The sequence below is a fragment of the Pagrus pagrus genome, assembly GCF_965226575.1.
Source record: "Pagrus pagrus genome assembly, chromosome: 10".
In the NCBI taxonomy this organism is placed as follows: Eukaryota; Metazoa; Chordata; class Actinopteri; order Spariformes; family Sparidae; genus Pagrus; species Pagrus pagrus.
Window position 1 is genome coordinate 12,290,356 of NC_140194.1, and position 25,667 is coordinate 12,316,022.

Here is a 25,667-nt window from a genome sequence, read left to right on the forward strand (position 1 = left end):
ACAATCAAACACAACAGTAAAATTCAATCACAAATTTATTTACCACATGCATTCATAGTATTACAGCATTTTTTTTTTTTGACAAAACGCTCTGAAAATGTAATGATAAAATGGGCTAAAAGGATAAAGTAGTGATATTAAAATCCTCAAAGAGTTTCAGTGTTATGTAATTTTCCTCTTAACAAATTGTGCTTTAGGCAAATCAGAAATGTATGTGTTTGTGTGTTTTCAATGCTTATCAATCATGTCTGGGCCCCATTAGCTACAAAAAAAGTTAATATATTACTGATAAAACAACAACCAACAATTTCAACTATAAAAACAAAAAGTAAAAGATAAAACACATCAGATAAAAAGGAGCATTGGTAGTAACAAAATGAAGCTATACAGTTACATGCAATGCAGTTCTACCAGAGTATATGAAAACAGTCTGGTGCACTGGATAGAGTAAAAGCAGTTCATATATACAGTGCAAAAAGTGCTACAGTGGTTTCATTATGCTAGCTGGTGCATTATAAATAAGCTAAAATAGTCTACTATACCCACTGAAGTCATACAGTTATACCGAAAGTATTGTACAGTGTCTTCATATCATGATAAATTCCATACATTTTTGTCTGATGGCTGTTTTTCCTATTTAATATTGATTTTACATTTGAGATACACTATTGTGTTTTTCTTTCTGGACACAGACACATATGGAATATGGATTTAAAAACAAATTTCAACAAAAGCAAGATGGTGAGAGAAACATGATAATGCCTTTTAAAACAGGAAAAGGATAATAGAAAACGTTATACAACTCAGTTACATTAAAAGTGTTATCACTGCATATCTTTAATTGTATAGGCACAGGAAAAGTATTTAAAAACATCCAGAGAAATACATGAGAGAGTCCAGTGTATAATATCCTTTTTGTCTCTAGAGTGTTCATTAACAAATGCAACTCCTTCTCAGCTTCATGATCGAGCCATTAAAGTGGAATTTCCAAAGCTGAATCAGTGTTTAAATTGCATCCAAGCTGAGATGTATCACTTTAGAGAAATGATTGGGGATGCACCTGACATGATATGTGCTGCTTATTGCCTTACCAGCATTCTGTCCAGTTAGCAAAATACAGTGTAAGCTATTCCAGTGTTTCTTGAAATATTGTCAGTGTTGGCACCATTATCAGATGCTAGAGCTGTCAGTGTTTCGACATGTTCATTTCCAGTGATTTGTTTACTTGTCCAGTCTTATCACATGTCATCCAGCAAATCTGCTGAAACAAGCATGACTCATTAAATGTATGCCCATTTTTAAAGGATAAATTCCCCCCAAATTGAAAATTGAGTCATTATCTTCTCATTCCCACCCCGATGGAATGACGGGTAAAGATTTGTAGTCCACAACACATTTTGTGAGTTTCACAGCAAAACGGCATAGCATTCTTTTTAATAATTGAAATAGATAGGGACTTGTTTTAAAACTTAGAAAAACATCATAAAAGCAAAAACATATTGGATCCATACCGTTTGTCCACCATAATCCAAGTCTCCTGAAGCCCCAAGATCCAAAATTGGCTTGAAAAGACATTATTCATACCCTTTTAAAGCAGAAATCTTCACTTTAGCGGCTACGCTAAAAGCATTAGCGGACACCCCGTCTGAAGTGGGTGGACGAGCACGACAGCGAATCGAAGGTGTAAATAATGCCTTTTCAAATCAATTCGGGAGATTGGGGCTTCGGGAGACTTGGATTACACCTGACAAGCTGTGTGAAGCCATTTTATGTTATTGTCAGTTGTTTTTTTCTTTACGTTTTAAAACAAGTCACCATGTACTTCAGCTGTTTAGGAAAATGCTGCAAAGCTGTCGTACTGTGAAGCTCTGGAAATGTTTTGTGGACTTTCCATGTTCATGGGGTGAGTAAATAATGGCCGAATTTTCATTTTTGGGTAAACGATAATGAGGGTTTCTGTGTAATAGTATGCATATGCATAAACATTTAATATAACAATTTGAAGTTTCTTTTACAATTGAGTTAGGAATCCTGCAGAGTATTCTCTGCTCTGTACAGTGTTTAGTCAGATGCTGCATGAGGAGACAGACAGCAGACAGTCAAGTCGACTGCAGCAGCCTCAAACACAATGCTTCACTGTAGAGACCCAGGATTTGCCAGTGTGCACTACTGAGGTATATTTCCAGTGCGAGTTGCAACCATTCACTGAGGCCTTCAGCAGCAGAAGCCAATGATCTTCTCTCCAGTGTATAAAACTACTGAGACGTGGTTTTGTTTTCAGTTGAAACTGGTTTCAGTGTACATACAGATTCATTGTATTAAAAAACAAAACAAAAACAAAACGCGTGTAATGTCATCTAGTATCAGCCTGGACTTGAATTCTGCTAAAAAAGTAATTATGGCTTATAATAAGTATGGAAGACATAGTGATAAGTAATAAAGCAAGCTATAAAGGTATGAATGTTACTTACACAATAGCAGTTAACAGTGACACAACTCACTTGTCAATTACAGTGATCTAAAACATTTTCAGTGATAGACAACAAAGAACTTAAACAGTGTTTCAAATTCCAGTGATCACAGCAAAAAGGGATGTCTTAATGCATATACATGGAGGAGAATACAGAGGGGACAGTGGAATATAGTTTGTTCTGTATGAATATCTTTAAAAATAATGTACAATAATGAGACAAACCCGATCCCATCACAACAGCGTACAAATGGAACCACACAGGAAAAACGTGGCGTACTGTAAAGGCACTGGGAGACACCGTCTTCCTTCTCACACGCAGCTGCTTTGAATGAGGAAATGGTAGTCAGAGTATGATGAGGTTTCTCCTTCAGTGGCACAGCTCACTTCACTCTGTCGATGACAAGCACGTGGAGATAAAAATCATCAATTCATTACTCAAACTAAGAGCACAATGACACACAGAGGAATCAAGTCTACAGCGTGCGAAAGCCACTCATATTTTAGAGGCCAGGTTTACTCACAGAGAGGGAGACACGGAAGTGATAGGTGATGTCCTGGAAAGACAACACAGGTACTGACCACAGGTGATGAGTCCCCTTAGAGAGAAGCACAAAGAATATAATGAGTCAGGGATAACTAATAATGCTAGTTTCACATACAAAAACGGCATAAAAGAAGACAATATGTTTAAATAATATGACAGATCATGATTCAGTATATCATTATGTACCTTTGTTGATGTACTCTGTTCACCATAAAACTCAGTCTCTGTGTGGTTGGGGCATAAACGTCCCTTGGTGGCTCCACATTGTCGTACCCACACGCTGTTCGTGGACCTGCAATCAATTAAGTATGCTGTATGTCTCTGTAGCCCTTAGACTCTCATATGTAAATACAGCTGAAATGTTATTTTTTACTTGTATGGGTAATGCTTTGATTTATTGATCAGTTCTCTCTGAACATATTCCTTTCTTGAAAGTTAACAGGAAGTAACTATGTAATTCGGAACGTGTAGAGAACACAGAGATAGACTTCACATCACAATTAATTTGCTTCTTTTGCTTTTTGTTTTTTATTGTCTTTTAAAAGCAATTTTAACATTTTCTAATGTCTTATTTTTAATGTTATTTTGGATTGCCTTTTGTCTTTATTTAAACCCATCTCTATTGTAATGTATAGGAAGTGCCAAAATTTCAAGTATCTTTACGGAAAAACTGAATTACTAGGAATTTACAGACCCCTAAAATAAAGCGCTACCATGGCATGCGTGCAGTATTGTACATAGTGCAATGTTTGTATACTCACGTCATGTGCAAAGTGATTTGTGACATGGAGGAATTTCTCTTTCCGTGGAGTGATACTGTGTAACTAGGGTTCACAGAGAAAAAAAGCATTAGATATACAGAGACAATATAGAAATGTGCAGACAAGTAACTTGAAAAAATGAGTGGAGAAACGTATAAAATTCAGATGCTTCTATACATAGAGTGGCGTGTAACTGAACAGTTTGTCGTCTTTTAAAACTATGTGAATCATATGCTATGGCCTTCACAGTCATCAGATCTCAACCCCATCCATCAGTACAATAGTGCAAGATTTCAGTGTGTACCTGCAGCTCTCGGGTGTTGCGCAACTCTGTGCTGTGATCTCCTGGTTTGTCTCCACGATATGTAGACTAGTCAGAGGGGGAGCTGACCTTCCTCCTGCAAGAGCTAGAAAAGCTGCACTATGAGCACCATAGCATTCCACTGTACTGTATGTAGATAAGATTTGTTTGCGGTTGTTAAACAAACGGTTTTCCTGTGTTTGCATACTTCATATTATGTGTGTGAAGAAAGTGCTGAGTCAGGGCATGTGTTTGTAGATTTACCCTTTGTGTGTAGGCTGCGTTGTCTGCGTGACACCGTCTGCTGACCCCCGGGCAGACGGTTGGCAGTTCCCACTCCATCCGGGTCGGTGGGCGCTGGCCTTTTAGACTTGGCAAAGTACAAAGGTGCTGAGGTGTGACTCAGACGGTTTCTTCCGCGACTGTCCTTGTCGATTATTCTGGACTTGGCCTTCTTAATAATAGTGCTCGATGTGGGAACCAGGATGCCTAAATCTAGAGAAGGAAGATAATTAAGCTACACCGAAGACACATGTTTACTTCAGGAAGACATCTTGTATTTGCTCACTTACCTGCTGTGGATTGGTTGTTACTCAGTGTCAACACTGTAGCTGATTGGTTGTTTATGGTGGTAGTTGAACAGCAAGCTGAAATATTTGTGAGAGAAATATTGATTCACTCAAATCATTAAACGACCTACATAGTTTATCGGTCTGTCACTTAGTTTGGCTCTCAGCTCACCTGGTGCAGGTGTGGTGGACGGTGGAGTGTATGCACTCTTGCGTGAGGATCCCAGCGCAGCTCTGGACCTGCACCAGTCAGATGGCAGTACAGGAGGTCACCAGCATGCTTATAATTCATTTAGAACTCAATAAATTTTAAATATGTGACTCATGATCTCCTTTCAGACAGGACAAAAGAAACACCCAACTAAGCAATCAAAGATAAGACTGAAAGAGTAGCTCAGAAAAAGAACGTAAAATGAGAGGAAAGGTGCTGAGAGCGTACCACGGGCAGACAGGTGGACAGAAAGTTACAGTGGCAGTGAAGATGGGCATCCAAGAGATGTAGAGAACACAGGAAGGAACATGGCTACAGAAAGCAGGAACAGATTATATAGAAAGACATTAATGAAGAGTGGGAAATGATTTATTTCACTATAATGTGTTTGTATCCCACAGAAGCACATACCCATCCTTCTCTGTGACGTCTCCTCTGTGGTGAAGGGTCAACACATAAAGGACGGACATGGAAATGACACTGTCATGGGGAATAAAGAAATATATATTATCATCATGTCACTACTTTACAGATTTTTTGTTTACACACCACTCGCTCTCCGAACACATTTGGCTCAGTCTAACCTGAAGGCCATGACAACGACCAGAGCGAGGATGGTTCCCTGCATGAACCTCTGGCTGATGCAGCCTGGATCTGGGACTGGACTCTGCCATTAACACAAAACAACAAACACTCATAAAAAGCTGCAAATCCTGCTGTTCACTTATAACACAGTTAAAGACTAAATTCTTTAGTCATTATCACCACAGACCTTGCTCCCAGGTTTGACTGTCTTCTTCTTGAGTGGGCCACTTCCTGTTCTGCTAAAGTAACTCCCTGATTGGCTGCATGGACAAGAAAGAGAAAAGTATTTTATTAATTCTTTGGAGAAACCCATAATGCTTTTGGAGCCGTCTTTTTTTAAATGAAAAAGTGTTTTGGGTTTTTTCTTTTCTTGCAGCTCTGTCTCCATTGTCACCTGTCACATATATACATGTATTGCCGATATCTGAAGTGATTTCTCACCTGACTGTGCCTCCACTCACGGTGCTCTTCATGCTGTCAAGACGACGCAGCTTGGCCAGTTTGCGGCTCCAGCGCTCCAGTTCGTCTATACGAGTCTCCAGGTTGTCCGTCAGCTTACACAGCTCCTTCACCGCTCCCACGTTCTCCATGAAGATACGTTCCTTTAAAATCAGAGGGGAAGGCTCTTAGTGTGTATGGAAGTAATGTGTGTGTGTGCTCGCTGTATGTTTATGTGCGTTCATTACCTTGTTGACGACTAACAAGTTGGGGATAGTTTCTCCGTTGGCGCACACCACATCGCCCCCCTCCTTCACTGCTTCAGGCAAGATCTGCTGAACCTCTTGAGCGATCACTCCTGCAGGAGGACAGTGTTGAAGTGATGAAGAGCAGCAAAAGCAGATCCAGGAAACACAACAATGCACAAACAGCAAGAGACAGGTCAAATATTAAGACATTAAGATGATAAGATGATGTACAGTGTACAAAGACATGAGATGACTGGGGCAAACATTTTGTTATTCATGAAGTCGTTACCGGTCTCTGCAGTGGTCTCTATGCCCACGGTGGCAGCAAACTCAGGCTTGTATTGATAATGGACCAGCCTCATCTGAGAGATCCGTTTCAAATTGTCTGTGGTGTCGACCTACACACAGACAGAGTGACAATGACGTCCATGCAGATGGTATGAAAACACGATGCTCATGTTGCAGATGAGAGTGCTTGGGTCAAGTACAATGAAAAGACAAAAGTCAGAGTTGAACTGCGCAGTCAGCACGGACATTTTGATGACATGATTCATGGTGACGAGCACATGAGGTACACACTGACACACACTGACAGTTTGGAAACACACACACACAAACACACACCCATATAGATACACACTGAGTGTCATCCTGACCTCCTGGACATTTTCTTTTGCCCTGATGTCAGACGGGTGTACCAGGGAGCCCATGACCTTCACGTTGCCATGGACAACGAGGGCCTCGTCCGGCCGGTCGGTGTTGATGCCGACTCTCCCGTGGTGGTACACTGAGTCTGGCAGCTGACCTCGCTGCCACAGCACCTCGTTGTCACTTTCAAACTGGCCTGGGTTGGATGCCTGTAACAGAGAGACAAAGGTGCACAGACAATGTTCAGATGTTTCTGAAAGATTGGCTAAAAGAATGACTGCAATAATTTTAAAGGAATAGTTCAACATTTTGGAAAATATTTACTTTCTAGTTGAGTGTTTAAATCAGAAGATTGATACCACTCTTTTTGTTTTTGATAATTAACACAAGGTTGCCAAACAACTAGTGGAGACTCTAGGAAGTGCTACCATTTAAAAAAGGAACTGGAACATAACCCCCAATAAGGCAACTACAGTTTCTCATTTTTACGTTTCAGGGTTTGTTACGAGCCTGATAGGCGGTTTTTGTGTAGTTTTGTTGCACAGAGACAGGTTAGCTGTTTCCTCCTGTGTCCAGTCTTACAGGAGACATATAATATATTTTTTCCCCCTTTCCTTTGGTGTGCTATATATGTTCTTGTGCATGTAAAAGATATTGAAAGTTAAAGAGGTCAAAGTCAGCTCCAACAGAAGCTCCTCTCTCCCACAGGAAACACTGCTCCTGAAACGCCTCATCAGTATTCTCGCCTTTAATGTGTAATTAATGTGTAGCGGCTAGTTTGGCACTTAAGAATTGATTCTATTCAATTCTATTACTAACCCAAAATAATATTATGAACCTGAAAATAGGCATAACATGTCTCCTTTAATGCTAAGCTAAGCTAACCATCTGCTGGTTACAGCTAGATACTTACCATATAGACATGAGGCAAGAAAGCAACATTTTCCCAGAATGTGGAACTATTCCTTCAACGCAATTTAAAGAACTCACTTTTCATTCGACCTTATAGCTTAGTCATAGTCTAAATTTACTAAATAAACAAAGTTATTTACTAAATTATGTCCTCCTGTAAGCACATTGGTTAGAAACAAGTACATGATTATGCTGCATTCAAATAGTTCTAATACTTGTTAAGCTTAGGTACTTAAATATACATTGTAATTACATAGTTTACACATCTGGAGTAAGTACAATACCATCACTGTCCACTGAAAACCATGTTTCTCCATTTATGAGTTGAACAAAACCTCTTAATTTTCAAGTTAAAAAAAATAATTTAAAAAACAATTGAACTGTGTGAAAACTGCATTACCACAAAGCTGAAAACAGTTTTTTATTAGCTCATGAAAGGTTGACATTTTGAAGACAAATGGGTTTCACAGGACAGTGACAACACACTTTGTTTCTCAATTTGAACTCTCCAAAACTGTGTACAGTGTGAGTATACAGTATGTGTGATCACAGCCACGCAGAATGGAAAGACGGACAATGGAGAAGATGTTGAGATCTACACAGTGATGTTAAAGTGCAGAGAGGTATGTGCAAGAGAAAGGTGCCACATTCACAAGGGATATGATTGTTGTAGGAGGCAGACAGACATGGCCAGACGTTACCCTGACGATGATCCTCTCAGACGCCTGAGCAGCCACAGTGTAACTCTGACTGTGGGACTGAGCGTGCAGCGCCACCACCAGCATGAAATACCTGTCAGGACACAAACATCAGGAGCAGATGTGACTACTGTAGCTTCGATTGGCTCATAGGGAATCACGTGTTTACATGTGATGTCTTTCACCTCTGGTCAGGGTTCGGTTTGCCTTTCTTCCTCATGTTATTTGCTGTGGTCTCGCTGAAGTGGAGCCGCCCCACTGTGACCTTTGTGACCTGCTCTGAGGGCAGGGTGACCCTGGCAGAAACAAAATCAGAACTATATGATGCAATTTTTTTTTTACTGTCTCTGCTTCAGTTATAGGACTGGCTCACAACTTTTCAAGTCATTTTCAAGTCAAATGAAACAGTTTTTGATTGCTGTAATCATTCCTCCGGTTTATACTGGCCATTAAAGATGCCTTCCCAATGCACTTTCACTTTTACAAAAATCGCCTTCCCAATATTGTTGAAATAGCCAGCAAATAACTGGCACGCGGCAGCTTTCCTTGGCAGATATTTACAACAGAAAAATTCTGCAGAAGGCAGGGTCGATGTTGGCCAGCTCTGAACATCCACTCTTGGAGGAATTTGTCTTTCTCCCATCTGTCGGACATACAGGCTTCCCGGGGCAAAGAGCAACAGTTTTAAATTTTCCTCTGTTCCAAGTGTAATAAAAGTACTTAATTTGCTCTAAAACGGTGACTGCACTGCTCAGCAGCACTTTATTATGTTACCATTGATTCTTTTATGAACAGATACATTTTTCTTTTTGGTTGGTTGTATGCTGTTGTGATGTCCCATGTTCCCTTGTACAGGATGTGGTCTTTGTACTTTCTTTTATACCCCATCACTTGCACTGAAAATGCTGTAGGCTAAGCAGGGACCTTTTAATGACCAGTATGAACAGGAGAAATAATTACAGAGAGCAAAAACAGCTTTAATGTGCATATCAACACCTGACTATTGCTTTAAATGGGAGAAATTACAGGTGAAACATGGTTTCTCATGCACTGGTCAGTTTTGAGATTTTGGGATATTTTGCTTCCATAACACAAAAAAGCCCCAAATACACACTAAGGTGATAATTTTAGTTCAGATTTCTGTTCTGGACATTAAAGCAAATATTGATTATATTGCTTAATTTGCATATTTAAACATAAAATATCAGAGAACTTCATGCAAACAAGAATTGTCTGAAGGTAGATAATCAATTGGGGAGGTTTCACGGTGATATCTTTTGTAACACTTTTATTCTATTCACTATTTTTTATCTAAAAATGTTTGAAATTTTACAATACATATCTTTAAAGGCTTTTTTGTTATACCCAGAAATATCAACTTCAGTGGCACTTACATACACCAAACTTTACAGTTGTATTCCTTTCCACGGTTTTTACAAAGGGCTTTGTTCATATGTCATTCAAAGCCTGATTTAAGTCATATTTTATTCCTAAAATCATGGCAAAAATTCTTAAAAAGGTAGTTTTTAGCGACTCTTGACAGGATTTTCTAATTTACGCAGTTACAAAGGAAGAAATCCAAAATTCCCATTGTTCAAACCTTACATGTCAACAAAAAAAGTTTTGAACCGGCTTTTTCCAGTGTTCAGATTTCTGTTCTGGTGCTAATTTGTTCATATTCAATTCAATGATGCTTCACTTGCATATCAAGACATACAATTTCAAAAACTTGTAATACTAAACAATTTTTTTCCCTTATGTAATCAACTGGGGATGTTTCATGGTGATGTCAGCTGCAGTGATAAGTGATAAGAATAACTTTTTCTTTAAAGTCTCAGACTCACAGTACTGGCTTAAAGGGTCTCTTGCTGCGGTCTGACTGTGACTGCTCCACACTGATAGACTGATTCATGGCCTCCACCTAGCAACAAGGAGAGAAATAAAACACACTTAATACACTTGAAAACTAACAGTTATGTGTCATGGTCCATATTGTGCCTTCACTCACCTTTACTCCATTGAGTTTGAGATAGAAGCAGTCGATGGGCTGCAGGCCTTCGCTCGTCTTGATGTACTTGGGATCTCCCAGCATGCCGACGTACACTGTGACCTGGAAGTGGTTCTTCTTTTGGCAAACGAAAGCGTCATCAGCCAAGGAGAAGTTGAAGCCCTTGTCAGCGTCAACCCGGTAGGTCGGCATCGGACTGAAGACAGGGAGAGAGATTGTGACATGTGAATGACGTGAACAGGAAGCTCACGTTTGTTGTAAGAAAAGTGGAAAGAGAGTTTTGCCATTTTTATCAGCAGGGGGAGACTCTTGACCCTGTAACAGGGGGTTCCACATGTTTTTTAGGTATAAAGTGGTCATAGAAGTACACATGTGGATGGAGATTATGTAACTGACTCTGATATAGAGAGGATAAACCTGAGAGCTGTGTTATTCTCCTGTGATGCTGACATAAAATTAAGGACGTTTTTATGTAAATGTAGAGTCCCATGCACAGGCCCCTGGGCCTCGTCCTGGCGCCATACACAACCCTGAGGGCTCAGATTGACTGAAAGACTTAAACGGGACTTCCAGTATTTTCAAACCTGCTCCTTATGTTTACGTATTTTGGTCTGTAAAAGACTAATTGTTTAAAAAATAATTCAAATTGGTCCAGTAGATCACCTCGGCTGGCAGCTGCAACACGGGATGCAATGGTTGCAACGTAATCCTTGAACCGTCAAAGTAAGGCCACTAACAGTATTTGTTTTTGCCACTGGCAGGCTAAGATTGTTATTGTTAGTGTCCGAAAACACCAGGGAAAGGATCTGTACTTTTGTTAGAGATAAAATCCTTTTTGTATAACCAGAAGCAGCCACGATATTATTCTCACCAAAGCCACCAGACTCCATTTACATAAACATGAATTATCATAAAACAAACTTCATTCAAATTCAATTGAAACTAAACCAAAACCATTTTGTGAGTTTTGTCTCATTTATACACCGAAATATGTAAACATACGGCCCAGGTTTAAAAAATGCTGTAAATCCCCTTTAATAAATCGAATTCAAGACAAATTAAAACCCTGTGTTGCGCTAAAAGCTGTGATGTGCGACCAGGTGGTTTTGATAACATATCTGATAGGTCTTGTGAGTTCATTTTAACCCTCCTCCCTATCGATTCTTCTTTCTATTTTGGCATTGCAAAAGTAAAAGTAGGTGTACACTAATTTCTCCCTTTCCCCCTCCTCACGTTGTCTTTCTAAGCCGAAACCCTGCACACTTTCACTCCCCCGCACAACTCACCTCTGAGGAATTTGTAGACCTCTGAAACCCTGCTAGTCCTTTGCCACTCCCGCTGTATTCTTATTATTTATTTAACCAATTATAACATCTTTCACTGACTCGGCAGAGTGCTTTCAGACCTTTTTTTCCCCCAAATAAAGACCTCAAGATGTGCAGATGTGTCAAAAAGAAAAATCCACCCACAGCTCTTTGCAGTTGACGTCATACAGTGGCGTCCACTTGTTCTGCTGGTGAGGTTGCCACTTGATGCACTGATAGTTTGGGTCCAGGTAGGCGTTGTCCGCATCCTGCATTAAACCTGTGGCAAAAAGATCGAAACAAAATGAATTAAAACAAGATAGAAGAAGGCTGAGAATGTTTGCAACTGTTCTGTAAAAGTCTTTATCTTTGTTAGGGTTAAGAGCAGGTGAGCGTGAGGTAGAGGAGGCGAGAAAGAGGAGAAAGATGCCTGCCTACCTGGTTCTTGTTTGATGATACCTGTGAGGATTTGGGAATTGAGGGTGCTGTTGGGTGAGTCGGAGTGCTTCCTCTTCTTGGCCTGGTGAACGGGGATGCCGCTGTGTGAGGAAATGGAAACAAATGTCAAAAGTTGTTCACGTTACTAATCCTTCCCATCATTCCCTGTGCTCCACACAAACTGGACAGCACGACCCTCGCTCCCTGACTCACTCCTGTCCTTGAGGATGCTGCAGCAGCTGATGGAGCATCTGCGTCTGCTGCATGTCTCCACTTCCGCTTGTGGCCGGACCAATAGGATACTGTGATATCATGGGCTCAGGCTTCAGGTACATGTCCCGATGCATGCTGGGATAGTGCCCGTGTGGCGGGAGGGGTGGCGTCGGAGTCATGTGACACATGTTCTCTGGTGTCATGGTCCTGATCATGTGAGGATCTAAGAGACACAACGAGGAAGGAGCATAATGTTTACGTGAGGGTTAGTGAATGTAACACTCTCTGTTTTAGCTCTGTTTTTGGTCTCCACCGGCTCCTGAGTGAAAAATATTTGACTCTTCAGCTGCTAAATGCTACGTTATGTTCAGCCCCTAGTCTCTAGTTATAAGTGCTGTTGTTGGAGTGCTGAGCGTTTTCATGACTGAATAAACTGAATAAACAAACTGGCATTAAAGGACAACACAGTTTCTTCTTGTTTAACTTTGTTTATATGTGGCGGACCCTGCCACCTTTCGAGCTTCAAATAGTGTTCTGGGGACCTTATTTTCCTCTGAGAACAGCTTGTTTATTCAATTATGGAACAAAAAAAATCTAAGTTTTTATAATTACCTGAATAATATTCTGAATACAAAAATTCAGAGTTTGAATGTCTTCCCAGAAACGATGTAGTGCCCCTTTAATAAAAACAGCTGCCTGCTGTGGCAGAAAATGATGCTATGAGAGCGGTTAGAGTGAACTGACAAAGTAAAGTGAGGCGAACAGCTAAACATTGACTATGTTTACATAATTATACAATAAATATATATATATATATGTATGTATGTATATAAACACACAGAATGCAGCTTTTTCTCCTGTCCTCATTTCACATGGCAGCTTATTCAGTTTCTCTCCAACCTTGGCTTAAGGTACTTTCCATTGTTTCAAACTGGAGAACTGGAGGGACGCCCATCAGATAACACTACTCCACACCTTTTTACTAATAGGTGAGACCAACACAGGTGTGTTGAACGGCAAGAGGTGCAAAATGACTTTGAGGATTGCTGGTGTTTAACTTGAAACAAGCCAAACATAAACTTGAAATTAAAGCTTATAGAGCTTCCAAACATTACATTTTGTCACTAAAATCAATTCATGTAAACTGTTGATTAACAAATGACGGACACATATTGATTGGTTTGCACATGAACTGGATTTCCCTTCTGTCTTCATGCTCAAAAACAATAAAGTGATGAGTAACAGATATCGACTTAAGCAGAGAGGTGGCTGTGACCCACATACACCTTGGATACTTCACTGGCTTCCTTTGATTCAGTTTACAGAATAAAAAGTACCATTTCTGTCTGTTGTGTGGTCTCTCTGTCACAATCTTTTTTTGGAGGGAAAGGAAAAAACGACATGTTACTTACCATTCACCTGCTGAGGAGAGTACGGCTCTGAGCTGGAGTCTGGGGGGGACTCAGGTAGTGTCCTAAAAACAGACGGTGGTAGATGTTACATTCACAAAAACAGCCACATATGACTTTTTAAGGATTGAAATACCTTAATTCTTAAAAAAAACTACCATGCTTGAAGTTGGCAAGCCCTTCCTGGTATATTCTTATTTTCTGAACTGCCATTATATTAAAGGGAGAAACTGGGATCAGAGTAAGCGCTCTTTACACAAGATTGTGTGCGTCAGGATGTAATTTGACTCTCTCTCTCTGTCTGTTATCAGCCTCCCTCCCCCTCTTGAGGAGCTGGTGCTTTATTTGTACAAATGAAGCTTAATCAAGTATTGATTGCATGAATGACCTGTAGTAGGGTGTGTGTCTGGTTTCGCTGCATGCTTTAAGACAAAATACTGGGTCATCTGCTGCAACTTCTCCCTGCGTTCACGTTAAAAATGTAAGCATTTCTTGAACATTCCTGAGTAACCAACTCATGCTATAATTCCTCCATCCATCTCCCCCCTGAGGTGTTGTGCTCACCCCGGAGCGTAGTGGCCCCTGTGCTCAGGCTTGATGTGAGCCTGCTGTTGCTGCTGCTGCTGCTGTTGCTGCTGCTGGTGTTGCTGCTGCTGACCCAGGCAGGAGTAGCTGTGTCGGAGGCCCAGGGATGGACCTGGGGGGTAGGCGTTCTGACAGTTAGGTTGCCCAGGTAGAGGGGCTCCTTGGCGCAGTGGAATAGGGGGACTCACACCACACACCAACCCCCCAGCGGAGGACACTCCTGCCTGGGGAGATGAGTAATTTGGGGCGCTGTGGACCTCTGAGAAACAGCTGGGTGAAAGAGGAAGGAAAAAAAAAAGGGATTAGCCTTATCAGAAACAAATTCCTTTGTAACAACATGATCTGATTCGGTTGGTGCGTGTTGTTTTGACGTCGCCGGGTCGGTTTGGAGTCCCTACTGACATGTCAGTGCTATCGTCCTCCTTGCTGATGTACTCTTCCAGGATACTGGTGTCGATGTTGGCTGGCTCCAGAGAGCTGGTAATATCATGACCTGTGGTGAAGGGAGGGTTGCGAACACAGAGGGGAGATGGAGAGCATCTGGGAATTAGCAACAGGGATCTTTCAGCAACTCTACACATACACACACACACACACACACACACACACACACACACACACGCTGCCATGACAGCCAAAGCTTATGTTGTAACACTTTCTCAGGAGATTTATCTAATGACATATAAAGGTCTCTTTTATCATTCATAGCTTTTTCTGTGTATTTCAAAGAACTCGATTACAGACTGTATCAGCCAATTTCACAATATTTTGTCAAACATGCAATCGAGATCATGTAAAAAGAGCTCTGATTCGCTTTTCTGTGGATTTAAAGATTAATATTACAAGAGTGACCAACAGTCTAAATATGTGTTAGTAGTCATCATTACAGATCACATGCTGATGATTCAGCCTCCCACTGCTTACACATATAGACTGGAACACATCCAGTAAATACCTAAATCAGAGTTAATGTAAACTGACTACATCATCTGATTGGTCAGTTTATATAATGACATCATTGTAAATGCTGTGCGACATTCATGATTTCTTCATTAATTTGAAAGATAACTCTTACCAACAGCTATTAACAACAATTTATAACAATTTCAAAACGCAAATGTGAACACCAGTGTACCAAACAGTCAATAACAGCAGAAATCCCCCAGACTCCCTCATAAAATCGTTCAGTTTAGTGAGTTGTTGAGTTAGGATGAACTTAATCAACCTCATGAAATGCTTTCTATGACAATTTCTTGATTATTTGGACCTTCTTGTAAAGTCTGAAAATGTTATACGCTGAGTTTAAGAAAGAAAGTGTTTATATCTTGTGGATGAGCTTTTTATTTTTTATCAATCAATATAGTTATCTCAGTGCTTTTTCTTCCGTAGCTTAGTTAAAATACTTCAACTTTTACAGTTCGCTTTGTATATATTGTTGATAGCTTGCTGTTCATTGTCGTGTGTAGATATAGATATATGGATAACCGTTAGCGACGTTAGCGAGCCTCGCGCTAACGTTGGGTTGATATGGCTCTTTTTTACACTCTGTGCTTGGAAGAGCTGCCAAAAATGTTAGTGACTGACGTACACTGTCTTTTTTGCAAGTGAGCAGTAAAGCTTTAAAAGAGATTTAAATTTGATGTGTCCTGCTATATTTAAACTACGAAAGTCTTTCTTCGTTTTAGCGGCCAGCTTCTGTATGTCTGCTGACAGGCTAACCTCGCTAGTTAAAAGCACCTACGTGATTATAAAAATGATCAAAAGTTAACTATCAACAATTTATACAGGGGGAGCTGTGAAAAGTGAAGCACTTATAGTAAGTTGCAGATGAAAAAGCTAAGTATACTGTAGAGTTGGCACCAGAAGCAAAATGACGTTCAGTTTGTAAAGCGGATATACGTCACACTACACTGTGCAAGTGGATTGTGCAAGTTTTTTTTAGGCGGTGCTCAGCAAGCCGCCTTCCTGCATCAATGGCTGACCTTAATCAAATAAGTTTGCTTCTTCTCATTGTGTGAGGCATGATTTAAAATAGTTTTACATAATGCTATAGCATAAGTAATTTTATAATTCCCTAAAGCTCGCCTTACTTCACCCCAAGGGTCACTTTCCTCCTTTGATAGCCAAAAGCCTCACAAATCCCAAACACATGACCCCACTTAATCTTTAAAACACCAACATGTAGACCAAGCACTTTCTTATGCGTATATTTAGAAAAGTTACATCACTTCACATATATAGTACACAAGCAACTTGCTCAGCTGTTAAATGACCCAGAGTGATTTATTTTCATTAATGCTGTCACTATTTGTCCCAATGTGCCGATGCTGGGTGTGAGAGAAGAGAGGGGGAGCAGGATGGGGAGGGGGTGAGGCAGAGCGTAAGGACCTGGTATACAGTGGGTGGGCAGGCAACCACGGACTTACTCCTTTTATTTTTTTCTCTCTCCTTCTCACACACACACACTCTCTCCAATAGATTAAGCAGCTACTCAGTTGGGAATGTGAGGAATTTTTGTGTTAGTATTGGAAAAAAAATCTCCTTTTCCCTCTTTTTGTGCGTCCACTAACGCTTTAGCCTTCATCAGGAACCCGACAGAAACGTCACTAATAAGTATCATTGTCACAGTTATCACAGTTTCTCTCCGCTGCCTTGGCACATTGCTTTGTCCCATCCAAATGCAGAGCTGACATATAAGCATCTTTAAACTTTCAACTCAAACCACTTGTCTACAAACAATCAAATCAAGAACAACCCACATTCTGTTTGTTGACATAAAACATCCTCATGTTTCCATGTTTCTTGAGAAAACTAGCATGTTTACACTGACTGGCGCTCTTCGCTGGATAGAAACAGATGGTTGATGTCTCTTAATACGTGCCAGTGCACGGGGAGAGAAGCAGGATGGTTCCCCGTAAAATAAGATCCAGATGTGCACCCCACCCAAAGAGGCAGTAAATTTAAGCTGGCAGGCCTGATAACGAAAAATAGAGATGGGCGGAGAGGGGAGGGTGGATAGATGGAGGGTGAGGAGAGCGGGGGCAAGAAAGGCAGAACACAAGTTTGATGTCCAAGGATGGAATGGAAATGGAAATCGAAAAAACCTACAAGGAAAACTGAGGAGAGAGTGTGAGACAGGGCTGTAATCAAGACATATTGTGTAAGAAGTTAAAGGCACAGAGTGGCAAAAACTCAAGACCTGCATCGAAATCAAGTCCGCTCCCAAGACCTGATTGTTTCCATTCAATATTTCTTTAGGTAAAGCTGTTTTTTACCTTTTAACTGGGCACTGTACATTAAATAAAAGCTTAAAATAGAGTGCCAAATGTGTGACTTATGATTGTTGGCAAATAAATACACTAACATGAGTACACTACAGGAAACATTTAAAGCAATCACTTAAATTACATGAACCTGCAATAACATTGTTGGCCACTTGGGGCAGCGGAAAACAAGTTGAGGACACGATACTGACTTGTTAGCAAAAAGTATCTTATTTGCACATCCAGCAGTTACTGAGCAGCATTATTATAAGTATTATGTAACACACATACTAATATATGATTTTGGTCTCCACCTGCTCCTGACTCTTCAGTTGCTATATGCTCTAAAATACTCACCAGCTAGTTGCTAACTGTCTGTCTGCTGTTGAAGAAGTGCTGAATGAAGGAAGAAAAAAGCTGTGTGCTGCGGCCAAGAGCGACACTGTGAGAGCGGTTAGAGTGAACCAGAACAGTAAGGTTTACGCTGAAGTTGTGCGGACAACTGAACAATGAGCTGAAACTCACAATAAAGCTCTGTAAAGTAGAATAAGGTTTGAATTCTCTGTGGCTTCTTTGGTTTCAGGACAATGTGGATACCCATTGGATCGCCAATATTTGTAAGCGATATTAGAGGTGAAAATTAAAATTTTGGCATCAATGCTATGCTTTTATGATACTTTCCTTGAGTAATCCCATTTTCTGCTACTTCATACTACTCCACTACATTTATTTGATGACTTTAGTACGAGTTTCTTTGTAATTTCAGATTATTTAGCATTGCTAGGCTATTACTTGTGATGTTTAACTAATCAGGTAGTGTTGTGGCCAGTACGTTGAGTGAGACCTCAGAGCGGTGACTATACAGACGCTACGTCAGAGCCGGTGTAGCAGATTTTTTTCATCAGTTTCGGAAAATTGGTTCATTAAGCTTTATCACTCCGAGTGACCCCCTGCACATTGTCATTTTATACATTGTCATAGCAAAAATATTGGTTATAGCATCTTTAATTAGTTAGCACTTAATAAAATAAATGTTTCAGATGTAAATCATCCAAATAAACTGCTACACAAACCATAATTAGGTACTCTACTGTACATAGCCGAGGCATTAATATTGTTGCCAGAGACTCAAGCACTACGACCCCAACGAGACACCCTGTTTGCGTTACATTTGCTCTACGTCTCTCATAACTTAGCAGCTGATGAACATGTTCACTAAGAACAAATACAACACGTTTGTTGCCTCTTTTCTGGAACTTTCACCAACTTTGTAACAATCTACAAACAACAGTCTTTGCCTCAACAGTTAAAGGAAAGTTATAGGTTACACTGCCATTAAAGGCTATTATTGTGTGGATAAAATAGGAAAAAAAGAAGTAACTTTAAAATCACTTAAAAGTTTAAATCGCTGTGAACTGGATGTGTAAGTTTCTCTGCCCTCTGTGTGTTTCTCTGTCCAGCTGTGTCTAACAAGGAACAGTGAAATGATTGTCAGGCCAACTTCGATACAGACTGGCCTTTTGAGAGATTAGCGGCTGAGAGAGGAGTGTGTGTGTGTGCGTGTGTGTGTAAGCATACGCGTGCATGTGTCTGTGTGATTGTTTGTTTGTGCATGTGTATGTGTTATGCCACCATTTCAATGCCTGGGTTGTCAGCGGAGTAATAATCTAAAATGAACACAAACAGAGGACCGAGTGTGTGAGTGCCAATTACACATGGTTTGATTTATATCAGTCAATCAAATGCACAGCTTTTCCTTTCCTTTACACTTTCTTTTAAAAATGATAGCATGTAATGTAATTTTCTTCTTTTTGGAGTAGTATAAACTATTATTAAGGCCGCTGAGAGTCAAGAAAACATGTCTGACAGAACATAAAAGCCTGTAAAACGCTGATTTTAAACAGATTTTTCCCATGCTTTGTCGGAACTCACAACTGTGTGTTAATTATTAAACACTTTGAGAGGAGGAACAAAGTCCGTCTGATTATCAAACACTTAGACTTCAGTGAACACGACTGTACACCCACGACATATACACACATTGTACAGACTGTGAATACACTTTCTAAGAAATATAACAACAGTTTACACTCTGAACGAACGATAAAAACAAACTTTAAAACTGATTTCAGTTTAATCAAAGTATCAAAACATGCCATTCTATATTTGGATGCACTTTTGGAGATCAGTTCCAAATAAGTCTGATTTAAATGATGTTCTCTGTTCACCCTGACTCAGAAATCAATTAAAACAACCTGACGGATCTAAGTAATGTCACCATAATCAATGTACACGAGCAAACAATCTCTTAGCTGTTCTACAAGATGCTGCACAGGGTTTGCGCCTACAGCAAACAATATCACACACTTACACAAACGGACACAAGCAGTAAATGAAAGGAAACGTGTCAGATCTACTCTAGACATGTAGCCTGAGAGTAACAGATCTTCGGTTATTGGTAAAAGAGTGAATAGCATCACTACGACACAGACATTGATCAAGAGGTGAATACGAATAGAAAGCCCCTCATCAGGTAGGGACTGATAAATCACATCTAAAGAGAAGCGGAGCGGACAGAGCGGCAGAGTACCTGCGCGTAGCCAAAGCATGTTGACGTCCTTGAGATGAAAGCACCTGAAACAGAAGATGAGAAGAACAATTCCCCTCTATTTTTCACATGTTTCCCTACTCGGGGCTGAAAGACTTTTCTTCTGCAGACCTGAGAGACGCAGATCAGGGTAACAGATGTGTGTGTGTGTGTGTGTATGTGTGCGCGTGCATTTTTCAGTGAGTGTGTGTGTGAGAAAGGCTTCAGAGTGTTATAATGAGGATTATTTCCCAGTCATGAGAAAGGGCTGTACCAGGCTACCACACACAGCCCTTGTCGCACACAAGCACTGGTCGCACCGGCGGACCTGGCTCAGGAGATTACAGGAGTGACAGGGCTGGGACCGGGACACGGAGAGAGGTCGGAGAAAAAACCAGACACTCCGAATGAGAGATTGAATTCGAGGCTAGACACTTACAGACGCTGAAAGAGAGACAATGAGTGGAGATGAAGAAGATGCTGAGGAGGAAAAAGAAGAAGGTACAGAGGAAAAAGAGGCAAAATGAAGAACAGAAATAAGAATCAAGCAACATGAGGAAGTAGAGAGAAGAAGAAAAAGCGTTTTTAACCAGACAAAGCTATTCTCAACTTTTTATACAGAACATCTCTCTTTAAGGTGTTACACGCACACAAACATGAACCGAAACAAGTAAATCAATCTCATGAAGTCCAGTTCAAGCACACATAAACACTCCCTGGATGAGGATTACTCAGTTGGCAGTCATTATTGATGTGAATGAGCCAACAATGAAAAATAAAACCTACTCTGTAAGCGGTGTAAGCCTCGCTGCCCAAAAACAATACATTCCTCTCACTGCAGTTCACCGCTAAACCTATAAATCAGAAGAACCATCCAAACTTGCTTCACACAGGTTTTCCAAGATGGACGACGGCCTCCGCGTCCATGATTCACAACTGCTGTGGGAGTACAGCGGGATTTAATGGGAATTTTGATATAGTTACCCGAGCAATGAGGCAAAATGACTAAGAACAAATTCATCACCAGACTAAGATGGTTAAGGTGAAAATGTGAATGAATAAATTTTATTTCAACTTTAATTGATGGCATTAGACCTTTTACACAGCAGAATTTTTGGCTTGGAAAAGCACAGGTGTGGTCAATAAAGTTAACAATGGCTCCATTTATTAAGTGTAATTTAGCCGTTATTAATGATATAATTTCTACTTGTGCTTTTTCTACCCTGTCAAGTCAAAGTCTGCCATGATAAAGGTATATTTCCCCTTAGCACAAACGAGGGTTCAGTCAGAAAAGTCATGGACCAAAAGAGAAAATCACATGTTTTGGAGGACAAGATCATGGCAGTGGTGGAGGAGATTGAAGCCAGACAACACATTTTATCCAAACTCACAGCGTGTGTCTTTGGAGTGTGTCACCGCTGAACATTGTTCATAAAACTCATGCTCAAGTTCACAAAAGGCTTGAACACATACAGTATACGTCCCAAACTGCAATACCCCTAATGTACATAGCCAGCAGAAAAATCACTTGCATCAAGTCGCTTAGAGAAAAGATAATTTCCATTTCATAACTGCTTGTACATGTTTTTCTGCATAAGTCATACCTAAAGAATACCTATTATGTTTTTCCCCGTTCTTTCAGTGTGATCTTTATGTTCTTGTGTATGTAAAAGGTCTTGAAAGTTGAAAAGGTCAAAGTCTGCACCAACAGGATCTCCTCTTTCCCACAGAAAACACTGTTCTTGATCTGTGACTTCTTGACATTAAACTCTATCACTGTGTCGTACATTTGCATAATTTATGCCTATATTTACAGTAGAAGTGAAGCTAACTAGAAGCTCAAAACACAAAAGAGCCAACTGGAGACACGGTGAGCGATGCCGGCTCAGGCATGTGTGAGCTGGCCAATCAGAGGAGACTGGGTATTCAGGAGGCGGGCCTTAAAGAGAAAGGAGCTACAATAAAGCGTTTCAGACAGAGGGGATTACAGAGCTGCAGCACTGGACAGTATGAGAAAACGGATTTGTTTTTTGAGCACTACAACCATGTAAACTTATTAAAGTAATAATCCAAAATTGATTATATATATAGTTTTCATATAGTTTTTTAAAAGAGGCCCCAGTCATTGTAAGCATGTTAACATTCTGACTACTGCTGAATAATTAAGTTATCAATCTACAGGAAATGTATCTACAACTATTTTATTTATAGTTTTTTGTAGAAAAGTTATGAAGCAAAATTGCCAACAATACAATACATCCCTTCCAGCTCCTCAGTTGTGAGGATGTGCTGGTTTCATTGTCCTCTGGGGCTGTAAAATGTGTCTCTTTGAGTTTTGGATTCTTGGTTGGACAAAACTAGACGTTTGAAGCTGTCACTTAAGGAAACTATGATGGACATTTTTCACTCTTTTTGGATATTTAAAAGACTAAACAATTAACTGAAGGAAATTGCTGGCAGTTTAACTGAAAGTGAAAATAACTCAGTTGCAGCCTTATTTCTTACGTCAGTATTCGGCTCGAAGTGCGGCTGTGCACAGCCTTACAAAGCTGCTACCGTAGCTGTACTCTTATTCTAGTTTTTATATGCAGTCGTCTGCTGGATCCTCGTTCTCGGCAGTGGCAAAAACAATTTCTCTGCATGACCATTTCTCTTATCTCCAAAGCATTGCACGTGAACGTCTCAATCTCAATACGTTTTGTACTCAGGACATCCTGAAAGTCTAACACAGAAACTGTGGATTACCATTTAATCAAGTGTTTGGTTGACCCAGGAGGGGGCATTACTTGGAGTCACACAACAGCAATAAATGTGCGAACACGGCTCTGTGAGTGGCTGTTTGTTGTCTAAGTGAGTCACAGAGGAGGAGAAGGTCAAGTTTTGAGGGGGTTGGTGGTTTAGCTGGGTTTCTCTCAACAGGCCGGTCCCTCTCCACCCTGAGTCTGCAGTATCTCACCTCCTCACCCCGTCTGCTCACTGTCACTCTAATGGAGTCAGAGAGAGCAGGAGCCGAATGCTCCAGGAGAAACACCAGTCTCACCTCATTGTGTTTTAACAGCCACCGAGGCTATGCCAGGAATGCACACTGTGCATTAGTGTGAATGTATACATATATCACTAATCCGATTAAAACACAGTTTATCAGAGCCGAAATCCATTAAAGTGCTCAGTGTGAGTGTCTTTCTCTTTCAGGTAGGATTAAGAGAAAGATGATTTATTATATAATAAATCAAATTAAAAACTTGTTGATGATACTTTTTGTCACCAATTCAAATTCAAGATTGATGCCTGAAGGCCTGAATCCACGATCTGAGAGAGAAATAATGATACCACCAGAGAAAGAGAAAGTAAAATAGGGAAATAAGCATCTGAGGCGGCACCTACTCTATACTTCTCATGGACAGGTTGACATTTTAGTCCAAGCAAAAGTGGCTGAAATAAAGCCAAAGAGAGAACATCTCTCTAACTCCCAAAGCAAGAATGTAAACACACTAAATTCCTGTCAGGATGGAGAGGAACCTCTGACAGTCATGGATGGTTGTGTATATTCAAGTCAACACTCTGTGTATACTATAATCAAGTGTTAAGTCTCTCTGCAGACAACTTATTATACATAAAACCACAGAATATGTTATTATGTGCACTTGACTTCTCCGAACGTTTGACTTTAAGTTTCTTTGAGGAAAAACTATTAGAGAGACACAGATCTGTGGCAAAGTGGAAATCACAAAGCGTAGTGAGAAATTCTTCAGACAAATGTGGCTAAACGTGACGGCCTTGTTTGTGATAAATTCAATTTACTACAGGGACATGATGGATTCTTAAATTGTGACAGTGATAAAGTCGACTGAGACGTACTAAAATGTTTGGTAAATCAAGGAGGCAGCATGAGAGAAAACATCAAACTCTTTGTATATGTGAGGAAAAAGATTTAAAGTCACATCTTTATCAAGCTGTTAAATTGCCACTTTTCTAAACTGACTTTGGTTCTATACATGTGTGTTCACATGATCTGATGATCATCAATAACCCTGGTTACAATCACATTGCTCATGTCTGTCTCTAACGCACACATTGTGCCACAGTGTCCTTGCAAAACACACCATTTATCTTGACTTGAATTCCTACACCCATCTAACCCTCAACCCCACCCTCCTCCACCTCGTTTTTTTCTTCTCCTCAGGATTCCCCGTTTAACTTGATCTGTTCCCCATCAGCAGCACTTTTGCTCCCCGCACCAGTTAACCCTCCTGTCTTCTTGCATTTTGAAGTTTTTTAAGACGGGAGGAAAACAGACTTTGGTGTTTGGGAAAACTTCACCTATAAGATCACTTGCATATATCACTGTTGTTAACCACCTGTCATGTGCGGTGCATTATAATAGTTTAAACCAGACTGTGCACTCAATACAAGTTCAAACTAGAACTGACAGAAGATATAAACACATTTTGTTTTTACTTTTTTTCAGTGAAACAATTATTTAGAAGTCAAAAATGGTTGTAAATTTAACAAAAATCACATTTTCTTACATTGGATTATAATACTGAACTCTATTAATACGCAGACTCATGTTATAGATGATAATGATGGATTCTTACCTTCAAAAAATCTCTGTAACGCTTCTGTTTCATCTACCACGTCCATCCTAGCGGGTCCCACATAAAAAATCCATTAAAGTCTCCCCTCGTCCGAACGAAATCAATTCGGATCGGGGAAACCTTCACATGGACATCACGGAAACCAGATGAACTTCTTCGTTTTTCTTGTTTTCAGTTCATCCAAAGCTTCACGCGGAGAACTTCTTCCCCCTGTTCAACAACTTGGCACTGGATTGACGTCCCTCAGCCAAACGCCTCCGATGACGCCGCAGTAAAGGCTATAACTTTAAAACTTTTTTTTAATTAAGGTGCCAATAAAAATCCATCCAAGACCAACAAATAACTTCTCTTCAGGCGCATTTTCACTTCGGCTGAAACGAGCTTCATAATAAGCGTTTCCTCACTTTAGCAGCAAATACCATCATCGTGCGTAAAAACTGGATATCGTTGGGAAAATGCAAGTCTCTGTGCGTAAAAGTTGGCTAAACTTGACTCCCAGGTCGCTTCTGTTGGCTCTCTTCCTCCTTCGCCTCTCCCTCTCAGACAGGATGTGTGCAGCAGCTCAGAGTCGGAGGAGAGGAGCTGAGGCAGGTGAGGGATGTGCGCCAGGCTGCTGCAAATGTCCCCGCAACAAAGAAAAGTGACCGCAAAGATGCGTGCGTCTGTTCTCAAGAGGTGGTTTGCACTCACCTTATCTTTCATTTCATTTCTTAACAATACGCTTTACTTCACAAAGGGGCTGCTGCGACAATTAGTCGATTGATTAGTTGCGGAAAGAAAATTCACCGGCCACTGCTTCGATGATCGATTCATCAATCGAGGCATTTTTCAAGCAGAAATGCCAAAACTTTACTGGTTTCAGCTTCTCGAGAAT

The 25,667-nt window shown here is 40.4% G+C and overlaps 1 protein-coding gene across 5 annotated transcripts; it reads right to left on the minus strand.

Moving 5' to 3' along the window:
* Nucleotides 1–17: 17 nt before the first annotated feature.
* On the minus strand, nucleotides 18–25,428 carry myrf (myelin regulatory factor). 5 transcript variants are annotated; one of them, XM_084364542.1, is made up of 27 exons: nucleotides 24,794–25,427; nucleotides 14,748–14,838; nucleotides 14,325–14,615; nucleotides 13,764–13,825; nucleotides 12,352–12,574; nucleotides 12,160–12,239; nucleotides 11,866–11,980; nucleotides 10,397–10,592; nucleotides 10,233–10,309; nucleotides 8,574–8,684; nucleotides 8,377–8,482; nucleotides 6,787–6,987; nucleotides 6,420–6,528; nucleotides 6,131–6,240; nucleotides 5,886–6,046; nucleotides 5,632–5,704; nucleotides 5,444–5,526; nucleotides 5,271–5,339; nucleotides 5,088–5,171; nucleotides 4,821–4,888; nucleotides 4,652–4,726; nucleotides 4,344–4,574; nucleotides 4,083–4,185; nucleotides 3,779–3,841; nucleotides 3,204–3,309; nucleotides 2,995–3,069; nucleotides 18–2,863 (listed from the first exon to the last, which is right to left on the minus strand). In XM_084364542.1, exons 1-27 carry the CDS (start codon nucleotides 24,837–24,839, stop codon nucleotides 2,783–2,785), a joined length of 3,090 nt encoding a protein of 1,029 aa, XP_084220668.1. In that variant the 5' UTR covers nucleotides 24,840–25,427; the 3' UTR covers nucleotides 18–2,782. The 5 variants fall into 5 exon arrangements, with proteins under 5 accessions (XP_084220668.1, XP_084220667.1, XP_084220666.1 ...); XM_084364541.1 differs by having other exon boundaries at nucleotides 8,392–8,482; nucleotides 12,139–12,239; XM_084364540.1 differs by having other exon boundaries at nucleotides 12,139–12,239.
* Nucleotides 25,429–25,667: the final 239 nt, after the last annotated feature.